Consider the following 23,561-nt stretch of genomic DNA (forward strand, 5'->3'; position numbering starts at 1 on the left):
GTACCTACCAGTGCCACTATGCCACTCACCTCTAGCACCGTACCTCCTACAACGAAAATCACCACATCTGACACTTCGACATCTTCTGGAACTTCCGCCAGTGTGCCAACGACTCCAAGCACTAGTGGATCGACGACATCACCAGCCACAAGCAGCTCTTCAACAGCGTTTACAACGATCTCGACGATGAGTATGCCGCCTGACTGTCGCCACGACAACTGTTTGCGTAACATGCTTGACGTTCGCGTTGCCCCGTCGGCCATTCCCTTCTGCCAAGGGTATACCATGACTAGGTCAATGGCTCTGCCAACTTACCTCGCTGGCTGTGGCAATGATACAGTCCGAGTAAGTAGCGCTTGCAGCTGCATCTTCGGTTCAACGCCAGCGCCTCCTCCTAAGACGTCGTCGTCGTCTCAGAGCACAACGACACAAGTGACGACAACTACTTCGTCGACTACGTCAACTTCAAGTACTACTAGCTCGCCGACCACGTCCACATCGATAAGCAGCTCATCGGGGACACTGCCAGTCACGGGCCCTAGCACCAGCAGCTCAAGCACGTCAAGCACTTCTGCCTCTCAGAGCACAAGCACCACGCAACCCACGATATCACCACCAAGCACATCGCCCTCAACTTCCAGCAGCACTAAACCTACAAGCTCCTCTCCCAGCACAACGCCATCGACCTCATCTTCCCAATCAACGTCAAGCCAGCCACAAACCTCTCCTCCTACGACGTCTTCATCAACCTCTAGCATGTCAACGAGCTCTTCGTCATCCTGCAGTACTTGCTCCACAAGCTCCTCATCGTCGTCAGTCTCTTCCTCCACTACTACCACAACAACTACTAGTACTACTACCACCACCACCGCAACTACTACACAAGCTCCGCCTCCAAATCAGCCACCCCAAAAGCCGCCTCCTGAACCACCTCACCAGCCTCCTCAGAAACCACCAGGGAAGCCCCCAGGTGAGGATTGTGATGAGTTTGGCAACCCCCGTGGCGGCAGCGGCAAAGCACAAGGTGGCGCGCATGGTGGCGGCGACGGTGGTGGTCAAGGGGGTGGGCAATATGGCACGGGTCCCGGCGGTGCCGGTGGCAATCGAGGAGGTGGACAGCAAGGCGGGCAGAGAGGTGGGCATAAGAAGAGAGATATCGACTACAGTGGAGACAATGTGGACGAGGATGTGACCGGTGATCATGCAGGTGAGGCCTCCTATGGCTACAGTAGGAAGGCGAATGCTGATTCTCATAACGAGGACCGCGATTATTACAACCAGGGTGACTTGGAGAAGCGCAGCCCCCGGGGCGGAGGTGGTGGAGGCGCTCGCGGTGCGGGCGGCGGTGGCAGCCGTGGAGGACAAGCCAGCGGTGGTATGGGTGGTGGTCGTGGAGGCGATGATGGCGGCCGCGGAGGTGGTCGTCTGGGTGCAGGTGCTCAAGGAGGTGCTGCTGGTATGGGCGGTGATTCTCGCAAAGGTGGAAAGAGCGGTGGTGGCGCTCGCGGAGATGCAAAAGGACATGCAAAGAGTGGTGGTGGTAGGGGCAGTGGCGGCGATGGCGGCGGTGCGTCCGGTGGATCCCCAGGCAGGGATCAAGGAGGTCGAGGCGGCGGTCAAGGTGGTGGCAAAGCAAGCGGCGGTGGTGGGCAAGGCGGCGGACCACCAGCAGGCGGCTCAGGCGGTTCAGGCGGTTCAGGTCCACCAGCAGCTGGTGCGGGCGGCGCAGGAGATGCAGCTGCTGTCGGCCCACCTCCCGCAGCAGGTGGTGCCGACGACGCAGGTATGATGAAAGCCAAGCGCTCGTGGCACCAGTACGCTCGCGACGCATCGAAGCGATGGGCCTACCCCGGTACTGCCTACAGAGGCTTCGGCAATGTCGACTGGAAGCCCAAACCTGCTGACGGATCGGCAGGTACGGGCTCCGGCTCCTCATCAGCGAACACCCTCAGAAGCTCGAGCTCGGCACCAGGTAGTGCGCCTCCGCCGGCGGACGCCAACGCCAATGCCAACGCCAACGCCAAAGCGCAGACTTCTCCTGTCAACAACAGCAAATCCAGCCCAACTAAGGCTTCCTCCAGCGTACAAACCCCCACGGCCTCTCCAAATTCAGGACCGGGAGCAGGATCGGGAGCAACACCTCAAAATCCCATCTCAGGAAGTCTCCCGCCTGGTGCCAAAGCTGGCTCCGCGCCGCCCGGCACCGCCGGCATATATGTAAATCCCGACGACATTCCCCCGGATATGCAGCAGGCGGCTAACTACGCGGGCTTCAAGCGCGATGACATGCTCATCGGGTATGCTGATGTTGGCGCAGATGGCAATGAGGGTGGTGAGGACGAGGGCATTGTCGTCTTCGAGTACGGCGCTGATGGCGACGTGAACGCCGATGACGATGACGATGACGTTGACGACGACGACGACGGTGCGGCGACAGCTCTGAACGGTGACGATGAGGACCGGGCCATGGCCACCCAGAGCGAGGACGACGATGGAGTCCTCCTTGACAGGCGTGAGCATCAGCCTGCGACACGGCTGATGCGCTTAAGCTCAAGTGGCGCTACCACTCATCACGAGGCGGGCGATTGGAAGCGGCAGGTGGAGGAGCGGTTAGCGAAGAGGGGGAAGCGGGTGCAGAAGAGAGAGGCCTAGGAGTGAAGGGGGGAGGAAGTTTCATGGAGATGATGACATGGATTGTGAGGGGATGGTTTCTTTTCTTAATGAGGCGCGTTGCGCGCTTTCCTGGCAAGGTCAGTGTTTGGGAAAGTGTAATAGGGACAGATTGTCAAGCTAGTGAGTAAATATATCGGTCGATGTCGGACTGCTTGAATGTGTATGTTTCTCGTCTCATCATCATCATTCTTCGCGTAGCAATCGATGCCAGCCAACGGTCTCCTGACGCGACATATCTTCTCGATCCAGCTCTTGCGAGAGTCCGTAAGTATACACCCGCATCATGTCGCCTGCGCGGCCTTCACCTTGCCCTGTCGTATCAGCTCATCGACCTTGGGCGGCAAGACCAGACTTCCCCTTTCATTTCGGCGGTAGAAGTCAGCGACCACGTTGGCGGTCTTTGCGGGGAGATCCTCGTGCACGAAGTGGCCTGCCTCCGGGAATACCTGCAGCTGGTACTTGCCCTGCATCTGACCGATCATGAGTTCTTTGTCCAGGCGGTCTGTGCCTGCCAACAGGAGTAGTTTGCCGCCTCGAGCCTCGAGAAACTTCTTGGATAATCCAACGAACCAGTTTTCCCAGAAAGGTTTGGTGGCGTCTAGATCGGTGCGCCAGAGGTACTGCTCTTGACCGGCAGAGGTCTGGGCGAGTTGAAGGAGAGGAGGGACGCTGACCCGGGCGGAGGAGCTGTTGCGGATGGTACGTGATCGGATGTGCCATTCAATACCGGAGGCGAGTGAGGGGAAAGCGCGGGGTCGGGTGGAAAGGTAGGATTCCATGGATTGCAGGGCATCCATGGCGGAGCCTTCGACGACGTCAAGAACGCCGTAGGCGAGGAGGGAGGAGCCCAGGAGGCGTTGATGGGCAACTTGCGTGACGACGGCTCCGCCGAGGGAGTGGCCCAGGAGAAGGATGTCGGGAAGTTTGGGCCAGGAGAGGTGTGTCGCGGTGGATGTGAGGATGAAATGAAGATCGGTGGCGAGAGTGGCGAGGGTAAGGTCAAGCGGTAGAGATGGTGGGCTGGTGGTGTAGCCGTGTGAACGTGCGTCGAGAGAGAGAATTCCGGCGGTCGGGAGGAGTGAGCCGAGCTCCGAGAAGAAAGCAGCAAAGGAGAGGCCGGAACTACCGGCACCGTGATGGGTGACGATCAGAGGGCCGTTGCTGCTCGGCGGAGTGAGGTAGGCGTGGTGTATCAGGTCAGGATGCTGTGAATTGGGGAAATGGAGGTCCTGTGCGAAGAAGTCTTGCCAGGGGAGCGGGGCGGAGCGGGATTTGATGGCTGATCTAGAGGGGTCAGATGGTCGAGACAAGGGGAGTTCAGACGTACGCTTTGGGCCGTTCGAAGAGGTTTCTGCTTGGTGAAGGAACTATGGTACCGGTGGAAGAGGCTGACGAGGCTGACGAGGAGGAATCATTGGGTGAGGTGGCCCGTAAACTGGAGATGTCATCTTGTTCTTCTTCGTGTTCGTCGAAAATGATGGGCTCGGGGGGTATGCGATTGAGTTGTGCTTTGGCGAAGGAACGCTGTAGGTCACTCATGACGGGGAAGGTACAAACGCGATCAAATAAGGCGTCGAAAAGTTGGCAACGAGGCAAAATGGCATGGACCGGATTGTGTAATCCGATGTAGCACCCAGGTGACAGTGCCGCAGCGCTGTCCGCCCCCACGCACGCCTTGAGGCCGGCTAGGGAAGCCCGAGAAAGATCTGCCTACAGGGATCTGTCGCCTAAAGGTGACCCGAGCTTGAGCTTTGTTAGCCGAGCAGCAGGCGCGATGAGGGCGTAGCCTAGCCAGAAACTCACAATGGAAGCCATACGGTATGGAGGAGGGCCAACGGCAGGAACAGATTTCACAGTCGAAGCGCACGCAATTAGCTTCTCGACCAGATCTTTCAATACCAGGAACTAGCAAAGAGTTCGCACGAGGAGGGTATCACATGCCCGAGTGGTTTGCTGATCCGTACAAACCCCAACCTCCACTCCGCACTGATGACGTACAGATCTAGAGCTGGCTGCGCAAAAGCATCCTAGGTCCTAGGTATCCACGCTCGCCGTTTTTTCCTGCTGCCTTGCTTCTTTCGCAATTGGACTTGTACCTATCCACGAGCTGTTCGTTTCCCAGCGTGAGGTATTTGACCGTCCTGGTCTCCACTGTATCATTCCACTCTGTTGAGATGGTCTCGCTATGGAAGAACTCCGGTGAGAGGGAAGAGGAACATGCCGAAGGCGACCAGCAAGCTCGCCCTACATCTTCGTCACGTAACGACAATGCGAGCCAGTCCGAGGACGCGACCGAGCGCACAAGACTGCTCCCGAGGCAGCAGCCAGTTGGAGGATACCTCAATCCAGATGATCCTGCCGTAAGTGTTGAAGCACCCAAGTCATCCCGGCTCTAACCAGCTGCAGGTCAGCCCTTACAACCTTTGGAGTGTGCGGGCTCTGAGATGGTTCGAAGTCCTATTTCTTATGATCACCTTCATCTGGTGGGTCATCTTATTTGTGTCTATCTTCGTGAGCCCTCCCGGCATGCACTCCAGAGGCTCTGGCTTCTTCGATGTATCATACACGACTCTCACCGTTGGCAACATCTTGGTCGCACTCCTCTTCTTCGCCGTCCCTTCTACGCCAATGGGTGTGCTGAGCATGGTCATCTCTTTACTCCTCCTTATCAACATGATAATCATACTGGCTGCGCCAAGGATCAGGCTTGAGGAGGGATGGCCGGGCATAGCCTCAGTCGTCTGGGCTGCCATCATTGGTCTGTACAACATCCTAACCAACAGAACGGTGCGGTGGGGCAAGCATGAGGAGGAGGAGCGCTTGACTGGCCGTCAGGAAAATCGACGGACTCTGAAAGAGTGGTTGGCCGTGTTTTTAGCGACTATCCTCATGGCGATCTTTGCTGCGGTTGCAATCTTGCTGACCGCCACCCTCTCCCTGCGAGCTCGGGACGCTACGCTCGAGCCCCCAGGGAAGCGCTTCTTGGTCGACGGCGACAAATACCAAATTCATCTGGCTTGTGTTGGCAACCAAACCTTCGATAAGAATGGCGATCCCAATCCCACTGTCTTGCTTGAAGGAGGTTACATGCCAGTCGAGCACTCCTTCGAGGACTGGGTTTACAATGCTTATAGCAACGGCACCATTGAGAGGTATTGCTACTGGGACCGTCCTGGGCTCGGCTGGTCGGACAATGCTCCCTCGCCACACTCTGCTAGCATGTCGGCCGATGCTCTGTCAGAGGCTCTGGCCGTGTCGGGCGAACAAGGGCCTTGGATCTTGGTTTCAGCAGGTATTGGGGGTATTTACAGCCGCGTCTTTTCCGCCAGACATCCACGAGCTATTAGCGGAATCATGCTCATCGACACTCTGCATGAGGATCTCCTCTATCGAATCGCCGATCCAGGTCACGGTTTCATGCTTTGGGCCCGCGGCTTTATCTCGCCCTTGGGCCTCGATCGGTTGGCAGGCGCCATCTTCAAGGGTCGGTCCAGGGAGGACCGTGTCTGGGGCAAATCGTCGTATCAAGGCGGCAAATTCATCAAGAACAAGTTGCAGGAGAACTTGGTGGCCGACTCATTGACCAAAAATGAAGTCTTAAGCTCACGCAACATTCAAGACCGCAGCGTACCTCTCGTGGTCATCACTTCAGGAATTCACTTGAAGCAGGACAAAGACTGGGAGCGGAAGCAGGAAGATCTGACGAAAATCACAGACAATTTGATTGACTGGGAAGTCGTGCCCAAGGTGCCTGCCGAGGAGGTTTGGCGCACATACGAAGGACGGAAAGTGCTGGAGAAGCAACTTGGAAGACTGTACAAGGGCGAGAAATAGTCTGCTGGCATGGACGGCAATGCAAGGGCGTTGGGACGGGAAAGGCATATACGAACATCTAGCGCGGCGTTGTATGGGTAAATTCGGTAGCAAACAGACTGGTGACAACGTACTAGTACAGTAGCTGGTGACAGAATCGTTTGGCATGATATACTCGAATAATCCGCCGTACAACTGCTGAATGACGCAAAGGTTGTCGCCTGCCGGAACACCGACTTTCTAAAGTCCGGCCTGTACATCGAATGACGACCGACCCATCACGTCGCGTGTTGCCTCTTGCTTGCCTACAGTCTGTCCTTGTTGCCTTCCAGATGATTCGACTAGCCTAGGCTTACACTGCTTCACTCCTCATTGAAACCGTCTTGTCTTCATAAACTATGATTCCTCTACCTTTGGCTTCTCGGTAGCATATCGTCCACTTTTCCCACCTGCAGTCGAGCGCTTAACATCAATCTCTGTCGAGATGCTACTGCGTTTCGAGTCCAAGTTTGGTCAATTTCGACTGAACGTCGAGCCCTCAGACACATTCGGGGCTCTCCAGAGTAGGGTAGGTCGTCAGCGCCCTCAGCAACTGCCCCGTGGAACTGACCCAATCCAGATCCTAGCGAACCTAGCTCCCAACGCCGACCCCTCATCTGTCATACTTAGCAACAAGCCAGTCAGTTCAACAGCCAACACAGAACGTGAGAGAAGATTAGCAGACCTTCCCAAGGTTCAGGTACAACAAGTCGGCCTCAAGTAAGTTACTCCCGATAAGTCGGGGCACAGGGTCGTTGACAGCAATAGACATGGCGACAAACTCTTTATCGGCTTCAGCGAACAGGAGCAACTTTCGAATGGGCATGCGAATGGCACCGTGTCAAATGCACCACGAAAACTCAATGGCACCATCGCCATACCCGAGCCCTCGGTCCCTGTCATAGCACCCGATGTTGCTTCCCCAACATTAGTCAAGAATCCTTGGGAGGCTGTTAGACAGACTCCTCTGGACGATCGACTGGACAAGAAGGATGGCAAAATCAAAAGACCTCGGGATCACAAGATGTGCCGACATGGGCCAAAGGGCATGTGCGATTACTGTCAACCTCTCGAACCTTACGATCAAAAGTACCTCGACGAGAAGAAGATCAAGCACCAGTCTTTCCACTCGCACTTGCGCAAGATCAACCTAGCCACGAACAAACCAGAACTCAAGAGTTCCTATATGCCACCCTTATCAGAACCATACTTCCGAGTCAAGAAAGACTGTCCCTCAGGGCACCCACCATGGCCAGAAGGCATTTGCACCAAATGTCAACCGAGTGCAATCACTCTGAAGCCCCAAGAGTTTCGCATGGTCGATCATGTCGAGTACGCATCTGCCGATATTGTTGACAAATTCATGGATTTCTGGCGCAAGTCGGGTGCGCAGCGCATTGGCTTTCTGTATGGACGTTACGAAGAATATGAAGAAGTGCCGCTAGGAGTCAAGGCTGTCGTCGAGGCCATCTACGAACCACCTCAGATGGGCGAAATTGATGGCGTCACTCTACTCGAATGGGAAAATGAAAAAGACGTCGATGAAGTCGCGCGTCTCTGTGGCCTGGAGCGGATCGGTGTCGTCTTCACCGACTTGATGCCCCCGGAAGATGGCGAAGGTCAGGCTGTGTGCAAGCGACACATCGACTCCTTCTTCCTCTCATCACTCGAGATCGCTTTCGCGGCCAGATACCAGGCCAAGTACTCCAAGCCCTCCAAATGGAGTGAAACTGGTCGCTTTGGGTCAAACTTTGTCACCTGTGTAGTCACAGGAGACGAAGATGAGACCATCACGATCAAAGCTTACCAGGCGTCCAACTCAGCAGTGGAAATGGTGCGAGCCGACATTGTGGAGCCGTCAGCAGACCCATCCGTAATGTTGGTGCAGTCAGAGGATGATGAAAGCATAACGGGCAAGGCTCGATACATTCCGGATGTGTTCTACCGCCGCATCAACGAGTACGGTGCCAGCGTCCAAGAGAATGCGAAACCCAGCTTCCCCGTCGAGTACCTACTGGTGTCATTAACAGCCGGCATGCCCATCAACCCAAGGCCAATGTTCTCGCGGAACACGTTCCCGATCGAGAACCGCGAGGTTGTGGCGGCAGGACAAGATCCACGCGACGTTGCCAAGCAGTTGCGAAGCTCAAGCGAAGAAATCCAAGCGGTGTCCGACTTCCATCTGCTGTGTTATCTCCATGGCATGTCAGTGCTGAGCAAGGTAAGTGGCTAAGAATATGGAGGATATTGTGTGATTTAATTTAACGTTTTCTGCAGGAGGAAGAAGCAATGCTTTGCAAGGTAGCGGCCGAGCACGACGTTGCAGACGCGATGCAACTGGCGCATTCGTCCGGATGGAAAACGCTCATGGCAATCCTGGACAACTATGGTGAGCGGCCCCTTAAGCGTTCATGGCTTTCTGCGACAGACGAAGACATTCAACGGTCGAGCAGCCCTTCGGAACAGCTTGCTAAGCGATTCAAGCAGGCTAGGATTCAACCCTGAATGATGCCTCTTGCCTTTAGTAGCAGGCCACCGACCGACCGAGGCAACGGCCGACGTAGATGTGAGATGCTGGACATGGTGAACGATTAAGTGGCGTTAGTAGCTTTGTGACATCGGGCGAAGCTGCCCGTTCTTGCATAGATCGAATTGAGAGGCTCAAGATACGGATCTGGAGCGGCGGATACGACGCAAGCTACGGAGTACTAGAACACACCTGCCTTTTCTGGGGAAGGCCAAGCTGGCAAGGCACAATGTTGAAAGACGACTGCCGCGATCGTCTCTGGATGACTTACATGAACAAGATGCAGCTTGTGAGCTCGCTTGAAATGGTTGCTGGCATTTTTGACGACACAGAACGGAAATCGCACGGAAATCAGTAGTAATTCGCAAGTGAGGGGCAGGCCCAGGCCGTTTTGATGTCAGGGATCCCGCCCCAGGCACCACAGATGAATATGCAAGCATCATGCACGGTCCCAGGCTCTGTGGCTGGATCTGCACTCGAATTCGGCGAGTGATCAGCCAACTTCGATGCTGCATCTGACTTCGAACCAGGCCCAGGTGACTGCTACACAGCAAGACGGATTCGGCGAGCGGCGGGTATGCAAATTACGCGCTTTCGCAGTACGCCGTGATCTGACTGAGGCCGAGCGTTCTTCTAGATTCTGTGGTGAGATTTTGTGAAGCTTTGACAGACAGGGCGACAGGACACGTGCCGGCCTGGTCCAGTCGGTGTGCGGCCCCTTTGACGATAGGGAGAGCATCCCGCCCCTCCAGCCAGTGAGCGAGGGGCAGGCACCAAGCCAGCAGGACTTCTAGAAGAGGCGTGGAACCAGCGGAAGCCCTGGAGAGAAACTGGAGCAGATGATCATGGGCCTACCCCTCTTGGCTTCATGGGCGTGCTAGACTGAAAGCACAGCTGAAACTCTGCTATGACTATGCCCATAGGGCGTTAGCCTACCCCCCAAGCAATTCAGCGACACCTGTGATTCATCGGCTCCGTGGTCTCTAGTTCGCGTAGCTTTGCCTCCGCAACTGCTTATCCACTTAGAGCCCACGGTTTGCTGGCCAGGGCTGGCTGGTGGCTTCCTTCTGCGAAGCCTGGTCACTGCTTCTTGCGCTGGCCTCGCTGCTCGCTGCTCGATGCTCGCTCCTCACTGCTGCTTCCTCGACAAGATTGTCGATACTGCGGTCGCTCAACCCACAAGCACTCCCTGTTCCAGCTCTCCCATCTCCCACACTGCCCGAAAGCTGCGACCGCCAGCACCTCGCTTGTTCCGACCTCGATTGTTGCTCTTCGTGTAAGCACACCGGCGCCCGCTTCGCATTGTTGCTTGGACCGCCACCTGCGCCGTCTTTTGGCCTCCTTGTCCTCCCATTATTCTCGACTGCACATGCAGCTTGCCGCAAACTCGATTGTTTGACGTTTCCAAGCGTCCGTCGTCCCGACCTCTCGCTTCTCCGTGCGATCTCGAACACCTTCCGACCCTCCCCACAATTATTCGCCTACGAGCTTCCCGCTCCAGATCTGAAGCTCGACAGCCCACCGCAAGCGCTTTCCGCACGACACCGCCTCGTGCGGCGCGTGTGCTCGACAAGTGTAGGGCCGACTTTGCATTTTGTATCAACAGCTTTTATTGAACATACCAGGTGGCGACAACGCCCAAGCTGCGCTTTTCGCGCTCATACAGCTCCCGACGCCCAACAACTGTCCAGTATGGGCACCTAGCCCGAATGCTGCGGTGACACTGACTACCACTACTCAAAGCCTCGAGTACAGTGGCTATACCCGACTAGAAACATGGACCCCGCGGCGTGTCGAGTCATCTACATTGATGACCGCTTCAATACCGAGAGGTGGATCTCGAGAGATGGCCTTACCACTCCAGCGACCCCCCAAAAGGCTTCTCCCGATCATGAATTCTCGAAACTCCCGCCTGACCTACAAGCTAATGTAAATGCCTTCTTGACTGTATTCAACCAAGGTTTGCTCCCCTACTCCTCTCATGCGCCAGCCAGACTAACCACACCTCCTAGTATTCGTGTGCCATTCAGGCCGATCATTTTCAACCAAACTCTCGGAACTGCACGACCAGGTCAAAGCCGAGTGCACCCCCATCATCGCTTGCTTCGACGTAGGCACCGAAAACCGCCAAAAATCCAGATTTGAATCCCATGTCAAGCTCAAAACTCCACCAAGGTTGCCCGAAGCTGCCGCGGTCTCTCCTGACTCGCCCCCACCGTCGCCGACACTACTGCGGCGCGAAATAACCTTCTCCTCCGAATCGGACGAGTCATACGGTCTTCAACTGCTAAGTCGGATAGCATCGGACTTGCAAGTTGAAGAGGGTGTCCAGCTAATAATACCGGTGGCGATTGTACAACCTCGACGCAAAGACTCTTACGATGTTGCGTTTCAGCAAAACCCTACCAGTAGTGTCTCCAGAGCGCCCTTCGGCAGCGAGACGGAGCCTGTACCACTAGAAGACGCTTCAGACTTTGTTGAGCCCGCGTTAATGCTGCAATGTTTGGAGGCGGGCGCAGTTGATGTTGTGAAAAGTCCTCTCGATAAGGCAGGCATCATGGGACTAACAGTCCACGCCTACCGAATATACAAGAATGCGAAAAAGGATGAGGCGAGCTTCATGGCTTCTGCGCGGAAGCGGAAGCAGTCTTGGGTTGGTGTCGAGGAAGAGCAACCTTATGCTTACCTGCGAGAAGCCATGGTCAAAAAGTTATTGAAGGGTATATGCGACCCACAACATGTTATTGAGGACTATCAACACCGTGGTCTTGACGTGGAAAAGCATCGACAAAACGCCATTGCAGAGGCTATTGGGCAATGGGGCTTTGATGGCCACAACTTCTCCGAGGATGAGCTGGTCTATGCGGGCTACTTCATGCTTAATCATGCACTCCAACTACCGGAGCTTGACGAGTGGCGTCTGCCCAAAAGTAAGTTATCACACCGTGGCTGGTGACCTTCTGCTAATTCGTACAGCCAATCTGCTTCGCTTCATGCAAGGTTGTCGCGTCGCATACAACTCCTTTGTGCTGTATCATAATTTCCGCCATGCTGTCGATGTTTTGCAGTCAGTTTTTCACTTCCTTGTTCAGATTGGAACGCTCCCTCCGTATCCCAACGGCGCCGACCAGCCACCGCAAGCTCAAAACAAGTCTCCGGTAGCCAAGCTCTTGGGCTCGTTCGAGGCATTGACGCTGCTTATCTCCGCAATTGGCCACGATGTTGGTCATCCTGGCGTTAACAACATGTTCTTGGTCAAGCTCAATGCGCCGTTGGCCCAGCTGTACAACGATCAGTCTGTTCTGGAGGCTTTCCACTGTGCTGCATATTCTCAAATCTTACGGAGGCACTGGCCAGCAGCATTTCATGACAAGGCCATCCGCAAACTCATGATCAGTACGATTCTCGCAACGGACATGGGTGTGCACTCAGACTATATGCAGCAGCTTGGCAATCTGCAGGAGCGAATACACGAAAGCAAGGCCACCGATGGCTGGTCGCCAAAAGACGTCGAGTCTTTCCGAATCCTCACCTGCGGTCTATTGATCAAGTGTGCCGATATCAGCAATGTTGCGCGGCCATGGTCTGTGGCCGAGAAATGGACCTATCTTCTACAGAAAGAGTTTGCTGCTCAAGGCGAGATGGAATCGGCCGTGGGCATGGAGACGACGTTGTTCGGCGGTCCGCCAGAACTGGGCAATATGCTCAAGCTCGCCAACGGGCAGATTGGCTTCATGACGATCTTCGCACATCCACTTTTCGCTAACGTTGCCGACATCATACCTGCCATGAGCTTCGCGGCCGATGAGATTTTGACTAACAAAGGTGTCTGGTTCACCCGTGCCGAAAAAGAAAAAATGAAGGCAATCATCCGCAAAGGTACGGGATTCGGAGATGGAGGTCAAGTGAGTCCAAGAAGCCTGAGTCCTAGTGCAAGGAAACATGCAGACCGGACAAGTTACTTTCCGTCGTCACCCTTGGCGAACAAGACCGAGTCACCACGTGGATCTACCGGAAAAGGTGCTTCGGTTACTGGCGCAGAGCACGGCCAGACAACGCCTAAAGACGGTTCTCGTCGCTCTTCCCTACAAGCGGTGGCGGGCGTGGCGATGCCTATCGGCAACGAAGGCTCTCGGAGATCTTCAGCCCAATCAGCTCGCGGCCGGCCATCTTCCCGAGACAAAGCGATTAATGGGGCTCACGATGGTAACGGGATTGCGTTCAACGCACCCGGGTTTTCAGGAAGCAGTGAAAATGAAGACCCGAACCGTGCGCGCACAGGGCACGATGGGACCACCTCTCCGGAAGAGCTCCACGATACTCGAAGAGACCAGGCTGTGTCCATGCGAGCTGGTAGTGCCGCTCTGCCAGTCACGGAGAGTCCGGAGCTGAACCATGCGTCCCACGTTCCCTCGCCACCTCTGTCGTCTTTCTCATTCGCCACCTCCAGACCTGATGAGGAACCCGTGAGGCATTTCGACCCGGAGAAGGAATATCAAACGCCAGAGGAGATGTCGAAGAGCTTGCCAACTGACAAAGTTGCGAAGAGGCAGCAGAAGGAGGCATTGCGAGAAGCACAGGATCGCATACCAGAGAGCGAGGCGAGCACGCCCAGTGGCCCTGTGCGATCTACAAATCATGATTCGAACGCCCTAACACCCAGCCACAGCACGGAGGCAACAAGTTACATGTCGGAGAAGAGTGAAGACTCACCACCAACGAAACAAAAGAAGGACTTTGAGGCGAAGCGCGCTCGAGCCATCTCTGCGCCACTCAATATGACGAGTCCAAATTTGCGAAGCAGTTTCAGTGTCAGCAGCACGCAGAGTGGAAGTCTGGCTAGTGGAAAGATGGATTACCAGAACATGATCAATGGAAGTGACGGGCCCGAAGGAGAAGGGCGAGATCGAAAATCTAGCACCCGCACAATCGGCAGGAAAAGGTCGAGGATCAAGATGGGCCTCATGTTTTGGAAAACGAAGGAAGAGAAAGAGCGCAGCCGGGAAGGCAGCGGTGAAGGTGCGGCGGACGATGGTGACAGTGTCACTCGAGGTGGTGCGGTTAAGGGCTGCGATGTGTGATGGAATGTCAGAGCCAAGCCGCGATGAAGCAAGGTATGTCATGAATTGATCTGTTCATGATCGGTTGGAATCGCGATCGTCTTTGCCATGCTGGCAACCACAGACCCCAACCGATGGAGGGAACAACGCGGTCCGCACGTCCAAACGATGCCGATGTCAAGACCATGCTGGTCTTAGTATCATCAGCTTGAGACCTGCAGACCCGGTGTCTCAGATATGGGATATGCTATTACGTATGAATCAACAGAGCTTACGATGGGGGGCAACGAGTGCGGCACCGAATGAGGAGTTTCTGAGGGAGGCGGCTGGTCAGCCGTCCGGCCTCAGTTGTATCGCATACTGGGAGTTCTATCATCGGCATGATGCGAAGGCGACGAAGAGGAAGAAGAGGAAGGTGATGACGAGATGGTTCTGTGACGGCGCGAGTTTACGTTAGTCCAAGTGCAGTGCAATCAGAGCGAAACGACATTCCACTTCCGCCGGAGGCTGTTTCCTGGCATCTCCTCCTCCTCGTGTCTTGTGCAGCAGCTGCACTCTTTGTGGTCGGTGAGGCAGGAGTGAGTTTGAGATGGACGTTCAGACGGCGCGACATGGCTCTGGGCAGCTCTCGGCTCATAGTCACACACTGCGCGCTGACTTCACTGAGCCTTCTTGGTTCAGCTCTCTCCTACTTCAAGTTGGCGTTCCCGGCTTTCTTCCCCTCCTTCTGCTGTCGCCATGGTCTTCAAGGTCTTTGAAGCCATGCTTGGTTCGAATTTCGCCGAAGGTCAGGTACCCCATGACACTGTCGACACTGCGATACAGCTTCCCGAAGATGATTCCAATGGTATGAAGCCGATGCTCCAGCTCGCACACTGGGAGGTCAAGAACCCAGACGAAAGCGACGCTCAGCACCTTCCCGCGATCCTCTTGGCTTGCGACAAGTACGACTGCTTCGAGACCTTTCGGTACTTGCTCACCCCGGTCTGGGTGCGGTGGCTAGAGACCTATGTTGACAAGGCGCTACCCGATCTGAGGATGCTGATGGAGGCGATTTGCATGTGCCTATCGTTCGATGATAGCGATCGTTTCGAAGACCGCATGGAACTTCTACTCACGAACGGGTCTTCGATTGATGTCCGGAGGTACTCTGCACGGTCGCCGCTGGTGCAGATCATGCCTGCCGATTTCCGTGGTATGGAACGAAGTCAAAAAGAGATCAATAGATTTGCTGACTTATCCAGATGGTCTTATCGCCGCTCAAGCCCGTGTTCTTACTGGCAGTCGCACGTGGTTGCTGGAGCACCTGGGGTCTTTTGCCCCTTGCCTGATGTCCCATGACCCGCCCTGCGCCCGAATAGAGCGGCGACTTGGACGTATCTACCACTCTATTGGTAATACAGCTTCACCGATACCGACGACCATGCATGGGACAATACATACATACCGGCGGCTTTAGTGCGAGCATGGGTGTGCCAAGTCAGAGCGTCCGCGTTGTAGGCGCTGACTCATGATTCTCCCCATAGAACGAAGCAAGCTATTCCCATCGAATATCGAATAATGAGATTCAAAATCATAGCAAACATGGTTCAGACGTGTGTATATGTGTGTGTGTGTGTATTGCTTCGCCCTAGATCGGCGACAAGGCAGGCCAGCAAGCCACTGCCAAGACCAGGCGCGAGGCTGCATACTCCTTTTTTTCCTTGTCTGAGGTGCCAAAGTCAGGTTCTGCGGTACGGGGGCCAGTCACGCCATTCGAATGCCTATTCTGCTGTGCTCGACCTCAGCGGGCCTTCACGAGCACATAGAGACTGGTGGAAGTGACTGCCACTTATTCGGCCGGGTCTGCGTGTGGCGGAGTCATGGTGAATCCCAGACGTGTCCTCGGAGCTACATAGCTGGCTGTATTTCTTCATCCTTTCTGCATCTTCCGACACCACTCTTTGCCACTCCCGCATCTTGGCCAGGCCAAGGTCTTCCCTGACACTCTTACTTTTCACCTCATTACTCACCTCACATACTTCAGCACTCCTTTTGGCTAAGCTACTGACTCTCCGAATCTCCTGTCATGTCTAACAACTTCTTCCGCAACGAACACCCTCGTCCGCCCTTCACGCCTCCACAATCTACCACACCTTCGGCACCTCTCTATCTCTCCGCCGGTTACAGTCCGACTCATCCATTCCAGATCGGGACTCCGCCACCGCCGCAGCCTCACTCCGCTCCTCCGACTCACATCAATCCTAACCAAATCCATCGCCAGAACCCGAATCGCATACAAGATCATATGATGGAACAGCCGAACAACCATGGTCTACACACGATGTCGCCTAGAGTACCGAACAGTCCAGTCGAGCCAGCGCAGCCGCCAAGGAAGAAACCCAAGGTCGATCCCGGTGCCGCATCGGCGACCATTCACACCCTCCAGAAACAGTCACCCAAGCTGCCCACGAGTGCCAAGCCACCGATACCTCCCCTACCCATATTCGACATCATTCCGGATGGCCCTCGAGGTGACGCCGTCATTCAGGTCGCTCTCCCCACAGCTGCCGCTGCCGAGGAGACTGCCAACACCTCGAACACCAACAAGAAGATCGTTCTCCTACGAGTCCACTCCCTCCTCTTGACCTTGCACTCTCCATTCTTCCGCGACCTGTTCTCTGCCGAACGCACTGGAGCGGTCTCGAATGAACAGATTTATACCCAGGCCAACCCATGGGTACTCCCCGGCGACTGGGATGGTGCGGCGTTTCTTGATTGGTGTGTCATGGTGTGCAGCAGGAGTAGTGTGTACGATGTCGTCGATGAAATGGTGCAGACCCAGCGCCAGGCGGATGCAGGGAAGAAGGGCGACAAGGGCAAGATGGGTCGCTTCCCGAGAGTGGTAGCGCTGGCGCAGAAGTTGGGCTGTGCGAAAGGCATGAAAAGCCATTGCGCCATGCCGTTGTGGCGGTATTTCGGGCCGAGAGGAGAGGCGGATGAGCAAGGGTTGAGCTCGAGAGGCTTAACGGTCCTGTAAGTTCCCCCTTGCCTCTTGCGTCGTCGTGATATCTGTGGTGCTGTGAATGGCGCGTGAATGAGGCAGGTGGGGGCTAGGGAATAGGCGGACAGGGCAACCAGGTGGGTGGCAGTGAATGTTTGTCACTGACCAATTGAATTGACAGAGATGCCATTGCGATCGCGTACGTCGTCGATGACGAGACTCTCTTCCGCCGTGCCACCGAGTATGCACTGGTCCACTTCGATAAAGGTCAATGGAACCAGGATATCAGCGGTGCCTTAGAGCGCGTCGTGCCCGCCACACTTCTGGGTAAGTCCAGCCCTCAGACTGAGCGGCCATGCTACTTTTCCCTCGTACCTTTTGCTTCTGATGATGCCTCAGAACTGACATTGACAGACAACATTCATCGAAAACGCCGTGCCACGCTCTCGGCTCTCGAAAAAGACGCCTACAAGTCAGTCACAGCCATCCACAGCAAGGTGGAGAGTCTTAATCCCTGCAACGGCGCCATGGAAAAGCTCGCCACTTACACGCTCCAGCTCTGTCAAGTCAAGGACGGCGCGTACGAGTTGGCGGCCACGAAGATGAGCCTGGCAGACGTCTGGGACGGTCTCGAACAGGCGGCCGAGGAAATGCCGGAGAGTACTAAGAAGTGTAGCAAGGGCTGTGAGGGAGGGTGCACGGTGGATGTTCGGGAGGTTTTGGCTCAGGCGGTGGAGGAGAGTAAGGAGGGGGTGGAGGGTCTCTGTTTGCGATGTGTAAGGGATGGAGAGAAGGGTTTGAGGATGGACAAGGACGAGGCGTGGACGTGTGAGCACGAAGAATAGATGCCCATCGATACTAGCAGGTGTCACAAGTGAAGCTGGCGAAGTGACTGCGCAGAATGCAAGGCATCGACTTTGGCTTGTGGGGGGAATAATTGAATGGGGGAAGGGATCGCTTCGTATGCTCTAGCAAGAACGGTTGGACCAGCAGCACAGAATCTTGGTTTGGCAGTCTCGTCCAAGTCGCAGACGCGGAGAATGGGAGAGCATCGATAGTACACATGGTAGAGCCCAGAATTTCAGACTAGCTCGTCCCACAATCTGAAAGGCTCTATTGAAGATAGGGGTGGCCACTTCTCTATGAGGGAGCTGTAGAGACAGCGAGGTTGCCGTCTCTGTTGGCTGGCACATTTTCCCCAGAGCCTTGAAGTGCCGTACGGTCTGTTGTCTTTGGGCAAGTGAAAGCGCCTGGCCTTTGTAACACCGCAGCCTCGGCCGCATGTTGCTCAGTGAATGAAGAGGCTGGTTCCCAAATTGGAAGACAGTCGAATTTCTGATCTTTGCAACTGTGTCAACCCTTACTACACTTGTAGTTCCGTTCGGACCCATACTTGTCCTCTGACACGGAGATAGCGCAAGCATCTCAAGCTTTTGGTCCGCACACACTATCGCCGAGGAACATTCCTGCAATGACTGCCATTACTTACCGGTCCGGATGTGCCGAGAAGATGGGCCCGTGGCTCTCTTGGCCTCTTCGCGAGTATTTTGCTCAACATCTTCAGACCGATGTCAAACCCCTTCTGGACCAGGATGTTAAAGTGCAAGACATCATTTACGTTGTGTACGTCACAAAAGATGCTATGTTGTTCTCGAGGTCCACAAAATACGGCTTTACTCATTTTGAGAAGAACGAGCTCAGCATCAAGTGCAAGGAGGAGCTACCAGGATTTGTACCGGCGGACCTCTTCGGTATGGCCCTATCGTTTCGAACTCTTCATATGGCAGGTGCACGCTGATCAGGATGTAGACTGGCTACAGCAACGCCGCTCAAGTGAGCTTCGAGTCCTGGAGGAACGAGTATATCGATGTGTCGTCGAATCTATGGAAGCTTCGACCACAATCCCCGCCCTCTGCGACACCACGAGACCTTGGCTCGAAGCATTTCCGAGATCGACGAAGTTCCATGCAGCGACTGCAAGCAGCTCTGCAGCTTCCCTATGGCAGAAGTGTTTCGTGCTGTGGCGGTCAAGGGCCCGGACGACGTTTCTGGTTTGTGTCTCTACTGCGAGAAGGAAGGCAAAGGGCCACAGGAGCGATGTCAGCACCCAATCAGTGCCTAACTAACGACACAAGTCGTTGGATACGAGATGAGGCTGGGGTGTTCCAGACATCTGTGCCTACAGGGTAGTTGGAAGGTTCGATGGGACAAAGGGGTGTCGAATGAAGTCGAGAGGTATTTGGCAAGTCAGCACAAGCTAAACCTAATTGAGACTATGCGCTCCCTGATGGCATCATCGAGTATGGCACGCTGACAGACAACGTGCTCCTCTCTCGCCTCTGTACACACTATCTGATGCGACTGTCCAAGTTCGTACAGGTTGCTGCCATGAGTACAAAGGCAAAGCTGAACGTGCACGACTTCCCCCGACCGCCGTTGCTGGAGAAGACCTCTCGGCATTTGGTCATCAAATGGAAGTAAGCGAGCCTACCTACACTCCTCGCTCGCCCTCGAGGCTGTCAATTCTATTCCTCTTGCTATGGAACTATCCAACATCTGACCTGTCACAGCAATGAAATAGTCGCAGACACCAAAGACGCATACTGGGCGTTAGAGACCACGGTACCAGTCCCTCCACCACCCCTTCAAGTCAGCTTTACTAATACCAGCTCGTCTCTCTCCCTCTAGCACCCTCCAAGTAATTTTCCACCTTCTCCTTTCCACCCACTCCGACATCCCCCCGTCCCTCTCGCGCTCTCTCTCTCTCTCTTATCACACCACCCACACTAACCCCCTCCTCCTCTTCCCCTCCTTCCAGCCTACTACATCCCCCCCACCGTCATCCCCACCGCAACCTTCACCCTCACCCCAATCCCCAACAAATCCTCCCTCTGCGAATGGAAGGGCCGCGCCACATACTGGAACCTCACGCACAACAACCACAAATCCAGCGACAACGCCTCCAACTCGGTCTCCAACCGGATCTGGTCCTACGAAGAACCAACGCCCGGGTTCCGCGCCATCAAGGGCTACCTGAGTTTCTATGCCAGTGGCGTGCCGTGGGAGTGTTTCGTGGACGGGGAGAGGGTGCAGCCGCAGGACGGGGATTTTTATGGCGGCTGGGTGACGAGTGAGTTGGAGGGGCCGATGAAGGGCGGCGCTGGGACTTGGGGGTGGTGATCTGAGAGGTGATTGGTAGGAGAGTAGTGGTGAGCGTGGTAGGATGGATCGGAGGGAAGGGTGGGAAGCTGGCCGGGGTGGATCATATTGGGGGCATGCCATCGACTTGGGGGGGTCGTGATACGGTGATGTAGGTAGATCACCAAAAGGGGGAAAACGAAGACTGTTGGTCTCATAGGTTGCTCCTGAATCAAATTTGACTTTGATGAGTATGATCCTACAGTATGTGCACAACTCCTCAAACTCCATGCAACGTTAATTCCTCGACTCACTAGTGATGCTCACTCTGATGGCCGTATAGCTGTGCACTGTGCGCTCGAAACCGTCTTCCAATCTGGTTCAGACATGTCCTCATCCTTGCCCCCAGAGCTCTTTGTTTGTCGACTCAATTTAGCACCGCTGCAAATAATTGCTCGGCACAAGCCCAAGGCCACCGATTCGACTGCCCTTCGCACTCTCCCGCACCTCGGCTTCCCACCAGCCATCGTCCTGGAGCCTCACGACACTCAGAATATCGCCCTTGGCGAAAGTAAGCTCCTCTGGAATGGCCGCCGTGTACGAATACATCGCTCGAGCTGAGAAGTGGTTAGGATCGGTCGCTTATTCGTGGGAGCTCTTGAACTTACCATAATACAGCACCTGGGGCGCTCGTCCCGGCGGCGGTCCCATGCTTTTACTTCTAGTCCGCCCCATGTTTCCCTGTGGCTGATGATAGTCGCCATAGCTGCTTCCCGGGCGATTCATCTGGGCTCGGCTGCGACCACTGCCGCCATCACCATAACGTGCGACATCCTGACTGGACAGCTGCATCTCCATCCCCGAGCCTTGACGCACGTTGCTCTGAGCTCTCTGTCTGGACCCCGCATTCGCATATGGGTTCGGGCTTGCTGCGCGCTGATATGATTGTGGCTGACCTTGCATCATACCAGGTCCTGGGGAACGAGCACGCATTTGCGGAGCGCCACCATATCCAGGTTGGGGGCTCGCGGCACGAGGAACCATACCTGGACCAGGAGAGCGCCGACCATCGGCCATGGCGTTACGAGAAGCAGGTCGTGAGGGCGTGTTCTGCGTTGTTGGTGGACCAGAGCCCCATTGCTTGGAGCGATCAAGCATCTCTTTCCGAGTATGAGCGGGTTGAGGAACACCAAGTACAGAAGATTGGCTTCGAGCGTGACTGCTAGGTGCTGCCGACGGTGTAGGGCCACCGAGATCATATGCCGGAGGTGGCGTGCGGCCTTGAGCATGGAGACGCTCACGACCTTCGGCGCTGAGGCCAGGTCGATCGGAGGGTTGAAAGTCTGGGGCTGGTGACTTTACGCCATGGTAGCGATCAACGGCTTGGCGGGTGCTGGCCTGTTTGGATGGGAAGCCGCCGTTGGAAGAGGATTTGAGGTCTGCCAGAGCTTGAGCGATGGGATCCTTGGAGACATCTGATCCAGCCGGATTAGGTGGCTGGTTGAATCGTCCAGGACGATGGTTGGATGATGCACGCGGCGTAGACTGGTGGCTGTCAGGATTGCCAACGTCGAAAACATTGTTACCAACATTGAGCTGGAAAGATGCACGGGGGTCTGCAGGCTCTTCGCCCTCAGGTGCCATATTTGCAGCGTTCCGATTGAAGAGATTCCGTCCTGAGTTCTTGGTCGGGCTCGACTGTGCCGAAGAAGTTGAGATGTCGGAGCCATTCAGATTGATGCGAGAGGTAGAGGCTGGATTCCATGTGCTTCGTTTCTGGACATCACTTTCCTTCTCCTTCTTAGACTTGCGGCGGAAAGGGCTGTTGGAGAAGAAACCCGATCTCTTCTTCTGTACTGACTTTTCGGGTGAGGCCATTCCCGGCAGTCCGACGCCATTGATGGGGGCCTGCTTCACCGGAGAAGTCTTGCCTGACATGGGTTCGGCGCTGGTGAAAGAGCTCGGGTTGGAATATTCACTGTGATCATCTCTGCTGCTTGGTCGGTCGCCAACAGAAGAAGGTACGGTGTCGGCTCGAGATGGACCATCTGCGCGGCAGAACTGGGTCATGCCTTCCATTGGGTATTGGTTGTGAGGAACAGAGCTGACAGGACCATGCTGGCTAGGCGAATAATCAGGAGGAACATTTGGATCGGCTGAGCGATAATTCAGAGGCGCCGGTCGGCCGCTATTAGCTTTGACAGGAGTGATGTGCTCCTCGGGCTGCGCTTCCTCGGGTTCTGCTGAGTATCTTTGCACAGCCTCGGGCTCGGTGACGGCAGCAGGCTGAGAAGAATGAGACCTGAAGGCCGGGTTGGTGGTTCTGGCGAACTGGGCAACTGTGTAATCGTCGTCGTCTTGGGAGACTTCGGATGCACTATCGACGTCACCTCGACAGAAGTTGATGTACTTGGGAGGGTCGGGTATGACTTGGCCAGTTCCACAGAGTTTGATGAAGCTAGAGATGTCCTTCTCGACTTCGCACTTTTCCAGAGCCAGCCGGATCTTTTCGCATGATTCATCGTCGGTAACGCAGACGGTAGAAGCAATGTTCACAAAAGCCCAGAGTGAGTTCTTGGTGAAGTCGAGACGCTCCTCTTCTAGATCCTGAAACTTGTCGCAGGCAGCCCTCCATTCCTTGTTCCATCGACCGGTAGTCTCCTCCAGCACCTTGACGGCCGATTCGTACTCGTTGGAGTTGCTGGCCATATTGATCTGGGTCTTTTCGAGTTTGGCTTTATTCTTGCGCTCTTCTTGACCCATGACCATGTGTCCTTGGGCAAGGTAGCCTTTGATACGAAGACAGTCCTGCTCGTACTTATCGCGGCATTTGTTGACGTGGGCAGTCTGGGACTGCTTGGTCTTCAATAGCTTCTCGATACCGTTGTGGACGATCTTTCGTCGTTCTTTCATACCACTGGCAAAAGCCGCCAGCGGCTCTTCGCACTCTGACCTCATCTGCTGGGAGATCAGAGCATGTGACTTTCCCATTGCTTCAGTTTCGCCTCTAGCGACGTCCAGACCGGCTCGCAACGTGCCTTGCTCGACGCTACCGAGCGGTTTTCTTGATAGTTGAAGCAGCTTTCTCGCGTAATCTTCTTCAATGGCTGCTCTAGCAGAATAGAACGAGCGAATCTCGTCATTAGTCGTCTTCCCGGACACCATACGAGTCAAGAGGGGATCAACTCCGGCATCCTCGCGACCCCAGAAGTTGTTCGCAACTGTAAGTGTCAGTGATTGAGTCTTTGGAAGAGGAACTTGACATACAGGAGCAGGGGACCTTTGGGCCCGCATCTCCCGCGATTGACATGGCCGCCGGCATGGTGCC

The 23,561-nt window shown here is 55.2% G+C and overlaps 9 protein-coding genes across 9 annotated transcripts; 7 read left to right on the forward strand and 2 right to left on the reverse strand.

The window, feature by feature from the left end:
* Positions 1-756: 756 nt before the first annotated feature.
* HMPREF1541_00377 (uncharacterized protein) lies at positions 757-2,652 on the forward strand (the record flags this gene model as incomplete). The annotated part of the gene is made up of 1 exon (XM_008712683.1): positions 757-2,652. One exon carries the CDS (start codon positions 757-759, stop codon positions 2,650-2,652), a length of 1,896 nt encoding a protein of 631 aa, XP_008710905.1.
* Positions 2,653-2,954: 302 nt separating this feature from the next.
* HMPREF1541_00378 (uncharacterized protein) lies at positions 2,955-4,212 on the reverse strand (the record flags this gene model as incomplete). Its single annotated transcript, XM_008712684.1, has 2 exons — positions 2,955-3,957; positions 4,001-4,212. 2 exons carry the CDS (start codon positions 4,210-4,212, stop codon positions 2,955-2,957), a joined length of 1,215 nt encoding a protein of 404 aa, XP_008710906.1.
* A 635-nt stretch (positions 4,213-4,847) lies between these two features.
* Positions 4,848-6,507, forward strand: HMPREF1541_00379 (uncharacterized protein; the record flags this gene model as incomplete). The annotated part of the gene is made up of 2 exons (XM_008712685.1): positions 4,848-5,033; positions 5,080-6,507. 2 exons carry the CDS (start codon positions 4,848-4,850, stop codon positions 6,505-6,507), a joined length of 1,614 nt encoding a protein of 537 aa, XP_008710907.1.
* Positions 6,508-6,970: 463 nt separating this feature from the next.
* Positions 6,971-9,030, forward strand: HMPREF1541_00380 (uncharacterized protein; the record flags this gene model as incomplete). The annotated part of the gene is made up of 4 exons (XM_008712686.1): positions 6,971-7,054; positions 7,106-7,245; positions 7,294-8,746; positions 8,803-9,030. 4 exons carry the CDS (start codon positions 6,971-6,973, stop codon positions 9,028-9,030), a joined length of 1,905 nt encoding a protein of 634 aa, XP_008710908.1.
* Positions 9,031-10,828: 1,798 nt separating this feature from the next.
* Positions 10,829-14,133, forward strand: HMPREF1541_00381 (uncharacterized protein; the record flags this gene model as incomplete). Its single annotated transcript, XM_008712687.1, has 3 exons — positions 10,829-11,012; positions 11,065-11,982; positions 12,029-14,133. 3 exons carry the CDS (start codon positions 10,829-10,831, stop codon positions 14,131-14,133), a joined length of 3,207 nt encoding a protein of 1,068 aa, XP_008710909.1.
* A 717-nt stretch (positions 14,134-14,850) lies between these two features.
* HMPREF1541_00382 (uncharacterized protein) lies at positions 14,851-15,571 on the forward strand (the record flags this gene model as incomplete). Its single annotated transcript, XM_008712688.1, has 2 exons — positions 14,851-15,307; positions 15,357-15,571. The coding sequence occupies 2 exons, from the start codon at positions 14,851-14,853 to the stop codon at positions 15,569-15,571; spliced, it is 672 nt and encodes a 223-aa protein (XP_008710910.1).
* Positions 15,572-16,180: 609 nt separating this feature from the next.
* Positions 16,181-17,940, forward strand: HMPREF1541_00383 (uncharacterized protein; the record flags this gene model as incomplete). The annotated part of the gene is made up of 3 exons (XM_008712689.1): positions 16,181-17,127; positions 17,277-17,422; positions 17,510-17,940. 3 exons carry the CDS (start codon positions 16,181-16,183, stop codon positions 17,938-17,940), a joined length of 1,524 nt encoding a protein of 507 aa, XP_008710911.1.
* A 1,543-nt stretch (positions 17,941-19,483) lies between these two features.
* HMPREF1541_00384 (uncharacterized protein) lies at positions 19,484-20,275 on the forward strand (the record flags this gene model as incomplete). Its single annotated transcript, XM_008712690.1, has 4 exons — positions 19,484-19,572; positions 19,666-19,717; positions 19,784-19,793; positions 19,914-20,275. 4 exons carry the CDS (start codon positions 19,484-19,486, stop codon positions 20,273-20,275), a joined length of 513 nt encoding a protein of 170 aa, XP_008710912.1.
* A 390-nt stretch (positions 20,276-20,665) lies between these two features.
* On the reverse strand, positions 20,666-23,555 carry HMPREF1541_00385 (uncharacterized protein; the record flags this gene model as incomplete). The annotated part of the gene is made up of 3 exons (XM_008712691.1): positions 20,666-20,850; positions 20,902-23,454; positions 23,501-23,555. 3 exons carry the CDS (start codon positions 23,553-23,555, stop codon positions 20,666-20,668), a joined length of 2,793 nt encoding a protein of 930 aa, XP_008710913.1.
* Between the last annotated feature and the right edge of the window lie 6 nt (positions 23,556-23,561).

Source organism: Cyphellophora europaea (genome assembly GCF_000365145.1).
Source record: "Cyphellophora europaea CBS 101466 unplaced genomic scaffold supercont1.1, whole genome shotgun sequence".
NCBI classification, from domain to species: Eukaryota; Fungi; Ascomycota; class Eurotiomycetes; order Chaetothyriales; family Cyphellophoraceae; genus Cyphellophora; species Cyphellophora europaea.